Genomic DNA, 10924 nt, shown 5'->3' with positions numbered 1-10924 from the left:
TTTCAAATATGGTCTCGGCCCGAGGAATTTTCGTGTTTTTTTTTTTTGTTCTATAGTAACCCAGTCACATTTGAGGCTTAATTCTGGATTCCACTGTTCTTGATGAATTATATACTGTCTTCAACTTTAAACATTAACACTATCTAAGTCCAATGAGGCCCAAAATACAATAGGTTAACCATCTACTTTTTTTCAGAAATCATCATTCTGTTGTAACACTGTTTAAATTCACCACTTTAAAAACTCCTGCATGACTGCTGTTGTGTAGTACATCTTTAATCCTTCCGCCAACAAATGAGTTCCTGGAAATTACCAATCTCCTACGCAGTGATCTCCCCTTACAGCAGGATTAGATTACAATTCTGCCAAGGGAGGTAATCAGTGTGAGGAGTTTGGGAAATTACTGTACACAAAGTCATCATAAAACACACAAAAACTACACACATGCAATAAATACACTTTAATTATGACCAATCTAACTAGAGAGGACTTAAATTGGGCCACTTAAAAATTTTAAAGAAGGAGACGGCCCACTGATTTTTCGTAATATACATCCGATAGTAAATCCATCACATTTAAGGCTAAATTCTGGACAAAGCAAATCCGGTACCGAAACTTCGTGACTATTTCTTTAAACACCAATGCAGTCCAAGCAAATTTAGCACAAATAAATAATACATTAGCCCTTGGAGTTTTTCTGCAGCTTTTAATTTCTGTAATCACTATAGAATATTCCAAATAGTAACTGGTGTGTATTCTTGTGCATAGTACTTCCTGAAACCTTCCACTCATAAATGAAATCCTGCAAAAATACATCAAAAACAACCTTTAAAGTACTCAGAAATGATACTTTATGTACACAATTACTAAACATATACTTAAAATATAACCAGTATCAATTAAGATGACTTGAAATAGGCCATTTCAAAATTTAAAAGAACTACTTTCTAGACCATATCATGTATACGGTATAAGACGGAAATTTACGGAATTTAGCTATAATATCATTTATGGACTTGTTTAACCTAACACTCTTTGTTGACATTCGAGATCCGGTTGATCGTGAAACGATAATTAAAATGACTTTTTCGAAGCTGCTTCTATAAATATCAACTCTTGAGAAATAATGGATTGGGAAAAGAAATTTACGTCAATCATTAACGAATCAAAGGCGAATTTATCGAAAGTTAGGGTAAGAATATGTAAATTAAAGTGAATATTTTCATAATTTGACATGACCACAGACTCACTCCGCAGACAGTGAGACACATGGGTCAAACCCTATCCACTGCTTGAATCGCCCCTTTACTTTAGACTTGACGATAAATGAAATTTTTCATTTAATGGGAATGGTTCAAACACAAGTTATCGTGGACAAACCAGTTCTCAAACCTCTAACTGTATAAGCATTCAAGAGGGCTTTTTGTATAAATAAGAATTTATCTTTATTTGGTTTAAATATATTTATTTAAGCTCGATTGCGAAACGAGTTCTTGCAACTTATATTAATCACTTTCGAGTTGGCTTAATCACTTTCGAGTCGGCTTCCTGGAACCAACCAGTACTGGTGTCATATTAAGAAACATGGTCGTAACCCGAGTAGGGCTCGAAGATAGTCAAAATATATTGACGTGCCAAAGCTTGATTCTGAGATATTTTCATTCTGGGGCAGAATCTCGCTTTTAGGTAGAGGCGATATATTGCCCAGACATGAAAATAACACAATATATCGTCACGTAGTACAATTAGTTGGACGTACTAGACTCGAACCCATGATCTCTGCCCAGGTTGAGACTGAGAGGCAGAAAATTCTTTACATATGTACATTTTAATATTTATGTACTATTTTTTGTAAAATTTGACTGAAATTCAACAATTAAAAAAGCTCTATTTCCATCTTGGAAAAGCACTTGTAACCCTCTTTTGTAAAACTGACATGGCCTCTTAAAAAGATAGTCCAACTAATTGTACTGCACGACGATATATTGTGCTATTTTCGTGTCTGGGCAACATCTCGCCTCTACCTAAAAGCGAGATTCTGACCCAGCACGAAAATATCTCAGAATCAAGCTTTGGCACGTCAATATATTTTAACTATTTAAAAGAAAGAACCTAATCTCAAACCCCTTCAAATATCTCTGAAATTCTACTGTTTAGTTTAGCCAATGAAGTGATTGTCATATGAATATCATGTGACAATAATGTACCGTACAGGATGCAGGTACCTGCTTTAAGATATTTTTGTCTCTAATAATCATTTTTACAAATAGTTATTAATAAATGGTGTATCTACAGGACTTACAAAGGTAATAGAAATTTGTATGAAATTATGCTAAATAATAAGATTTTTATGTAAATATTCCTTACTATGCACTGTTTTAATTTAACAGCAGCAGAAATGTCTGTCAGAATCTAAGCTTTAATGCACACAAGTTTAGGACATCATAGTCACTTCTAGTAAATAAATAACACTAACAACTCATGAATGAAAGATTTGAGAATACTGAATAGGTTGGGTGTGAGATTAGTTACTTATAAAACTTATAAAACAAGGATAGGTTCTGAACCTTAAGTGTCTGTGGACAGGACTGATTTACATATGTTATGTCCAGGGTATAGATATTATAAGAAACACATTTGATTGTAAATACATGTACGTTTATTTAGAAAGCCATGTTATATCTTGACCGGAAGTTCAGTACTGTCTTACCCATCATGCAATATAGTTATAAATAGCAGACTACAGTAATGAAGGATATTACATCCCTCCTCTTCTTGGATTGAAACATCATCTTATATAAATTTATTATTGTAAATATTATTAAATCAATATTTTTTTTAATTAATGATTTTTTTTTAGTTCTAAATACAATACATATTCAAATAACCAAAATCATAAACAATTTAACATGTACATTGTATATAATGTTTCTACAGATGGAACACAAATTCAGCATCTAACTTACTATTCTAACTGTAATTGTCCAAGTTTGTTTATATCAGCATTCCTTATTCCACGTGGTCTGTTAATATGAAAAAGGCAAAGCCTCAAAGCGAGCTCGATGTACTTTTAACGTGAAATAGTATGAAATAATCGCTCATTTTTAATTTAAATGCAGTGACGAGTGCGTGTGACGTTACACGTACTGTGTTAAATATGGCTCTGCCCCTGTCGTTAAATGAATAACGAGTTTTGAAAACGTTGATAATACTTTGTTTGTTTATTTTTATTTCACTCTATATTTTTTTCAAGCGAAAAAAAAGATTATTAAAAGTGAAATAAAATGTAAAACTTAAAACGTTTTGCGACATTAAAAATAGCGTACTTGATTTGATTGTTTTGCACGTGCTGTTTGGTGCTATATTTGTGACGTCACGTTTAAAACAATACTTTAAACGTCTGTACAGCTTTGACGAGTGGATAAAAGATATTGGTGTTCGGATTCATTTTCTTAGTTAGACCATTTTCTTTGATTCTATATAGTTTTCACAACAAAATTCGACAAAAAAAGTTTTTATTTATCAGATTTTTAAACAAAATGGCGCCTTCAATTTTCATTTTACATTTTCCGTTTTAAAACTGTCATTCGTTATTTTATACACAGCTTCCGTTATTCTGGTTCCCTGTCCAATTATGGTTCCCATAGACGTGCGCGGGTGACCAGTCTACACATCCGTTTTCAGTCAGAATTCCTCAGTTTTTATCGTTATCTTTAAATTCGAAAAGTTGCGATGTGTCCATTTCGGTACTTAAGACGAAAGTTTTCAAAACCATCACTTAGCAGGTACTCGCGTTACCGTAAAGCTCGCTTTGCGAGCAGGCCCTTCGGGCCAGCTCGTCGAGCTCGCTATAAAGCAATTAATCATGAGGAAAACTGGGAACTGTTCGAATTCCAACCGTTTGTAGGTCAGTTTTACTACAGCTTTATTATCAATGAAAAAAATTAGTCAATGAAACTTTTCTACTACATGAGCAATATCAGACATATTACACTTTACAAACATGGATAATTTCCTTGTCTCTCCAACATCATAATTAATTAGACACATTAGTTATATTTTTTTTATTTGATATCCTTGAGTTTGATAATATTTAAATGATATAAGAGCATTAAATAATATAAACCCTATAATAAACTCCAGAGGGGATATTCCAGTATGCTCCACTATATGTGTGTATTGTCAAACATTCATTCATTATATAATTTGCTATTTGGGTATTACTTAATTAATTATTCATGTTCTCGATTATAATAATTACTTTCATAATTCTAAATTTAATCAAACACATATATATCCATGATGTACAATCGAATAAAACACATACGATTGGCATTATTATGGCCAATTCACTTTCTTTTAAAAATACAGCTCTGTTTAGCGCGGTACATAATCTTTTAAGTATGGTGGAGGACGTCTGTCACGTGTTGGCCTTGTCCTCGCCAAACCCGATTGCGGACTCGCATGTGAATTCTGTTCATTTCCTATTATCTCCCGTTCATCGAGATCGTTTTCAGATGTTTCCGGTTCCTTACCGACAATTCCAGGATCAACAGTTTTCATAACTGACGAATTTCGAGTCATGCAATGACCAGCATCGTTCCTAACACTTATCATTGTCCCTTTTCTGTCAATAACCGTATATGGCGTAGGTTTGTATATTGAATCAGATTTTGTTTCTGGCTTCATTTCTTACTAACAACCCGATCCCCTACGTTAATTGATTTGTCCCTTGCATGTATCCGTTCGTCTTCATATCGTTTTGCTTTCATTTTCGAAAAATCGTCGTTCTGTTGCACTATTTCTCTCGTTTGAAGGTTTCCACTTTTACCATGACCGATGTTTTGGCATTCGAGTCGTCGGATCTCTACCAAACATTAACTTGAATGGCGTATAACCAGTTGATACGTGTGGTGTGGCTCGGTTGTTTGTCTTAAGAAATCATACAGTCCTTGTTCGTAGTTTCGCGCCTCGATAAATGAAGATTTTACACTCTTCATCAGTGGTTTATTGAAGGATTCTGCTTGGGCATTTGCTCTTGGCCATCTCGGTGTGATTTTCCGATGAATTATGCCGTAAAATTTCATGAAGTCAACAAATGCTTTACTTTGAAATGGAGACCCATTGTCGGTTTTTATCACTTTCGGTATAGCAAACATTGATACAATCTTGTCGAACACCGGTATAACTGTGTTTGCTGAAATATTTTTTATTATTTCAACTATCGGATATCTCGAATACTCGTCTATTACCACAAGTAAATAGTCCCCGTTTTCTAACGGACCACAAAAGTCAGCGCTTATATTGAGCCAAGGTCCGACGGCAATTCACTCATTCTCAAAGGTTCACACGGTCTTTGTTCATTTGAATTTGATTGACATGCTAAACACTTTTGAATTGCAGCTTCGATTTCAGAATTCATGTTTGGAAAATATACTTTCGATCTTATGTAACTTTTAGTTTTCAAAATTTCCTTGGTGACCTTCATGTCCTAGTTTTATTGCTTTTTCACGGGAGTGATTTTGGAAATCACTAGTTTATCATTTTTCATCAATAATGTTTCATTATACACAGTAAATTCGTCCTTTATACTACGAAAAGATGATAATTCTTCTTTGTCTATTTCTGGGTCATTCAGTGTTTTCAATTCATACCATTTACCATTCTTTGTAAATTCGACTGCCTTTTGCATTGTCTTATCTTTCAATGATTCCATTTTTACCTCATCTATTGTCATTGCATTTGGTAGTGATTGTTCTGCGACAAATGACACGTATTCCTCTGCTATATTTCGTTCCTCCTTATGTTTTAATGGATGACGGGACATAAAGTCTGAGGGATTATCTTTCCCTGACCTATACTCTATTTTCATTTTGAACGGTTGAAGTCACAATCCCCAACGTTTGATTCTTAGTGGTGGTTGTTTCTTTTCCAAAATTTTGTTAACGGCATGCAATCTGTAATGCATGTGAATGTTGGTGCTCCCTTTAGATACATCGCAAAATGTTCGCATGACCATACCAAAGCCAGTGCTTCTCGTTCTGTCTGACTGTACCTCGTTTAAACTTGTGTTAAAGATCGATATGCATAAGCCACCACCTTGCCTTCTTGTGTGAGTATTCCCGAGACTCCCACAGGTGATCCATCTGTTATTACTTCAATGTCTTTGCTCGAATTGAAGTATGCCATGACAGTTTCACTGCTCAGTTCACTTTTTAATTTCTCGAATGCTGCTTGTTGCTCACTGCCCCATTCCCATTGAGTGTCATTTCTTGTAAGACGTCGTAACGGTTCAGAGATTGTTGCGTAGTTTCGTATAAACCGTGACGAATATGACGTCATTCCCAGAAAACTTCTCATTTCCGTCACATTTGTAGGCTCCAGCATTTGTTTGACTGCCTCTACCTTCTGAGGTGAAGGTGACATTCCATTTTTCCCGAATACTACTCCAAAAAAAGTGATTTCTTTTTTATTGAACTCACATTTAGATCTGTTTAATGTCATGCCACTTTCGTGTATAGCCCGGAAAACTTTATCTAATGCTTTATCGTGATCACTTTGATTTTTCGCGTATACAATAATATCATCCGAAATGTTTTTAGATCCCTCTATACCCTGTATTACTTCACTTATGGTCTTTTGAAAAACCTCACTAGCAGAATTTGTCCCAAAATTCAAACGTTTATACCGATAAAGCCCAATGTGTGTAGCAAATGTTGTGATATACCGTGATTCTTCTTGTAAGACAAGCTGATTGTACCCGGCTTTGAGGTCAAGCTTACTGAATATTTTTGCTCCATTCATATCATGAATTAGTTCATCTATCGTCGGCATTTGATGTCTTTCCCTTTCTATGGCTTTATTGGCCTCTCTCATATCAACACAGAGTCTTACATCGCCATTTTGTTTTGGAGGTGTGACAGTTGGTGAAACCCAAGGTGTAGGTTCATTTATAACTTCTTCAATAATATCATTTTCTAACAAGGTTTTAATTTCTTTTTCTACTTTTCCTCTTAAATGAAATGGTGTTCTTCTATTTCTTTGTGCTATAGGTTTCACATTTGGATTGATGTGCAATTTCACGGTTTTGTGTTTTAGTTTTCCAATACCTTTATAAATTCCAGGGTATTTATCCTCAATCTTTGTTTTCAAGGAGATGTTCTGTGTAATCTTCACTAATTCCATTTCACATGATGTATCATAGCCGATCAAAACTCCATAATTTCCTTTCACCAGATAAAATTTTGCTATGGTTATTTTCTCATTCTTTTCAACAGATAAATTCATGTACCCTTTTACTGGAAGCGGATTGCCTCCTCCGTAAGGCAAAAGTTTTGGTAAATATTTTCGTTGAATTTTAGGTTTTTCCAATGTAATTATAAGTCCTTTCATCTATAATGTTAACACTCGAACCTGTGTCAATCGTTGCTGTTATTTTTTTTTCATTCACTGTTACTTTTGTTTGAGGCATTTTCCTTTTGTTTTCCTTTGCGACACTTTTAACTGTTATGTTATAGAGGAATTCTTCCTCTGAATTGGACTGTAAATCCTCTTCACGGCTTACTTCGTTTACTTTGCCTCGTTTTGATTTCTGACAACACCGCGCAAAATGGCCAACTGTTGAGCACATGTTGCAGGTTTTCCCTTTCGCTGGACAAGGGGTACCTCTGTGGGGAAATTTCATATCCACAATTCCTGCATTTATTGGTTGGCAACGCGCGCCGATAATTCCCGCGCTGATACGATTGACCAGTCTCCCGAAAATTCCCACGGTTCTGCGAGTTAAATCCACGTCGTGCAGCCGTTCTCCCACGTGTTGTTCCACCTCGCCCTCTTCGTGTGTAATTTGATACTTTCCTTACTAAGTTTTTGGTCATTTTTCTCCATTACTTTGGCGTGTTGGTCACTTTGTTCAAGCATCCTACCCATAGTTAAAATAGCATCCAGTTTTTTGTCAGGTTCACGTAATGCCCTACGACGTAACTGGTTAGATTTCCCGTGTTGTATAACTTGCTGCAATATTTCGCCATCAATATCTGTAAACCCCCAGGTTTTGCAAGTGTGGTTTAATTTCCCTCACCCTATTCGTCAAGGGGGTTGTTCTTTTTGACTGTTTATATGTTCGAAAAATTTGGGATATCTCCCATGGTGTTTTTCTGTGGCGAAAAAAAAGGGCCCCAAGCAAATTTTTTGTTGGGGTCATAATTTTTTCTTCCGTTTCTTTCTTCTCAAAGTCATAAATATCAATTTAAAACCCTTTTACCGGCCCTAGTTTTTAATAAAAAAAAGCTCTTTTTTGGGCATCATCTCCCCTAAAAATTCCCTTGGGAAAAAATTCTCCAAACGCCAAAACCCCTTTTTCCCAAAACCGTGCTCCTGAAATTGTTTTGTCCGTCTCCAGATCGAAAATTTTGGGAAAATGTGGCAATTGTTCATTATTTTACTTAGTTTACTTCGTTATCCATCCTTAAAATAGTAAAATTTTTATATCCAGATAATTCCTAAACAGTTAATCACATATCTTGATATCCTCGTCTCCAGATGTTATGTCCAGGGTATAGATATTATAAGAAACACATTTGATTGTAACTACGTTTATTTAGAAAGCCATGTTATATCTTGACGGGAAGTTCAGTACTGTATTACCCATCATGCAATATAGTTATAAATAGCAGACTACAGTAATGAAGGATATTACAACATATATCTATCTTCCTTTCCTTTTTAAGGCAACTTATGTCTTTGATTTTGAGCGCGTAGTGTCATACTTGTTTTGGCATCAAATAAGCAGGCATGTTTGCAGTAATCTAGTGGTAAAAAACTCTTTCCTACAAAGCTAGATGCCTCAAGTTAGAGACCCTGCTTCTCCAACTAAAATTACTAGAATTCACAAAAGAGAAATCTCTTACTTTTGAATTTTCAGAACAAGTATGATGCAAATGGATCGAAAAATGTTACATGGGCCCCAAAATATTGTGAGTATAAACTTAGTAGCTTTCTTCACTAAATCATTTTTGTAAAATTAATAGTCAGTCAATAAACAGATATGCTTTGTTTTTGATATCAGCATGTATGATTGTACTGACACAAATAATCATTGATTGATGTCATAGTGTTTTTATGCATAAAATTTTTTAATAATTGTTAATCATTTTTCACAAGTTTGTTACTTCTGATTTTACCTTTACAATAGATTCAACTCCAATGAAAAGAAGTACTTCCCTATTAGAGATACCAAGTGGTTCACCTTCAGTCTACAACCAGAGTTTTCCTACTGAACTCTTCACTGGAACAGCAACAACCAGTACTGTCATGCCATACCCTTCTACAACCACCCTTCTTGATAAAATAGAACAACAAAATAATGTAAGTTTGAACATAAGGGCAATCATAATGTTAGTTACTTTTAATAGACATAATCAGAGACATAGATAACATCTCTGACATAATATAGCAATAAGCATCAGACAATCAAGCAGTTTATTTACTATCTCTTTGCCGTATAACCATAAAATGTCATGAAAGTCACATGGTATGGGTACACTGTTAAATATTTGTTAATTTTTAGCTCACCTGTCACAAAGTGACAGGGTGAGCTTTTGTGATCGCTTTTCGTCCGGCGTCCGTCCGTCCGTAAACTTTTACTTTAAATGACATCTCCTCATAAACCACTCAGCCAATTTCATCCAAACTTCACAGGAATGTTCCTTTGGTGGTCACCTTTAAAAATTGTTCAAAGAATTTAATTCCATGCAGAACTCTGGTTGCCATGGCAACCGAAAGAAAAAACTTTAAATATCTTCTTTTAAAAAACCATAAGAGCTAGAGCTTAAATATTTGGCATGAAACATCTTCTAGTGAGTGTCTACCAAGTTTGTTCAAATAAAAGCCCTGGGGTCAAAATTGGCCCGCCCCAGGGGGTCATTGATTTTCCCTATATGCATATAGTAAAAACTTAAAAAATCTTCTTTTAAAGAACCAAAAGAGTTAGAGCTAAGATATTTAGCATGAAACATCTTCTAATAAGCGTCTACCAAGTTTGTTCAAATAAAAGCCCTGGGGTCAAAATTGGCCCCGCCCCGGGGGGTCATTGATTTTCCCTATATGCATATAGTAAAAACTTAAAAAATCTTCTTTTAAAGAACTCAAAGAGCTATGGCTAAGATATTTAGCATCAAACATGTTCTTATAGGTGTCTACCAAGTTTGTTCAAATAAAAGCCCTGGGGTCAAAATTGGCACCGCCCCGGGGGTCATTGATTTTCCTTATATGTGTATAGCAAAAACTTAAAAAAGCTTCTTTGAAAAAACCCAAATAGCTAGAGTTAAAGTGACATTATGCCCATCCAAGTGAACGGATGATGATCAAAATAAGTTTTCACTTTGCCATCATTCCGTTTAATTTAATAAATAATGCCGCATAAACAATAAATAACGCACAGATCCAAATGAAATTTCTGTAAATATCCATTAGAATTTACCTTTAACGCTTATTTAATAAAAGAGTGGGGCAGTCTTTTTAAATTTAGGCAGATTTATAACTAAACCCTAAACATTTTTCAATATCAACTGTTGGTCAGACACCATTTTGACAGTCAATCTTTTGAAATATAAAGTCAATTCAGCTCAACTTGACTATGAAAATATGAGCATAATGTCACTTTAAGATATTAAGCATGAAACATCTTTTAGTGAGTGTCTACAAAGTTTGTTCAAATAAAAGACCTGGGGTCAAAATTGGCCCCGCCCCGGGGGGTCATTGATTATCTTTATATGTGTATAGCAAAAACTTAAAATCTTCTTTGAAAAAACCCAAATAGCTAGAGTTTAGATATTAAGCATGAAACATCTTCTAGTAAGTGTCTACAAAGTTTGTTCAAATAAAAGCCCTGGGGTCAAAACTGACCCGGCCCCAGGCGTGTCAT

At 35.0% G+C, this 10924-nt stretch overlaps 1 protein-coding gene across 1 annotated transcript in view; it reads left to right on the top strand.

Moving 5' to 3' along the window:
• The first annotated feature begins 1001 nt into the window (after positions 1 to 1001).
• LOC132742325 (uncharacterized) overlaps positions 1002 to 10924 on the top strand; it is a 28013-nt gene continuing 18090 nt past the window's right edge. The window contains exons 1-3 of the mRNA XM_060730693.1: positions 1002 to 1192; positions 8924 to 8975; positions 9194 to 9366. Of these exons, the coding sequence (XP_060586676.1) occupies positions 1127 to 1192; positions 8924 to 8975; positions 9194 to 9366 (291 nt within the window). The 5' untranslated portion in view covers positions 1002 to 1126. The remainder of the gene's footprint in view (positions 1193 to 8923; positions 8976 to 9193; positions 9367 to 10924) is intronic.

This window comes from Ruditapes philippinarum, unplaced genomic scaffold, assembly GCF_026571515.1.
Source record: "Ruditapes philippinarum isolate M1 unplaced genomic scaffold, ASM2657151v2 ctg10993_1_1_1_1, whole genome shotgun sequence".
NCBI lineage: Eukaryota > Metazoa > Mollusca > Bivalvia > Venerida > Veneridae > Ruditapes > Ruditapes philippinarum.
Note: the sequence above shows the minus strand (reverse complement) of the source record. Positions and strands in the feature narration are given on the sequence as shown.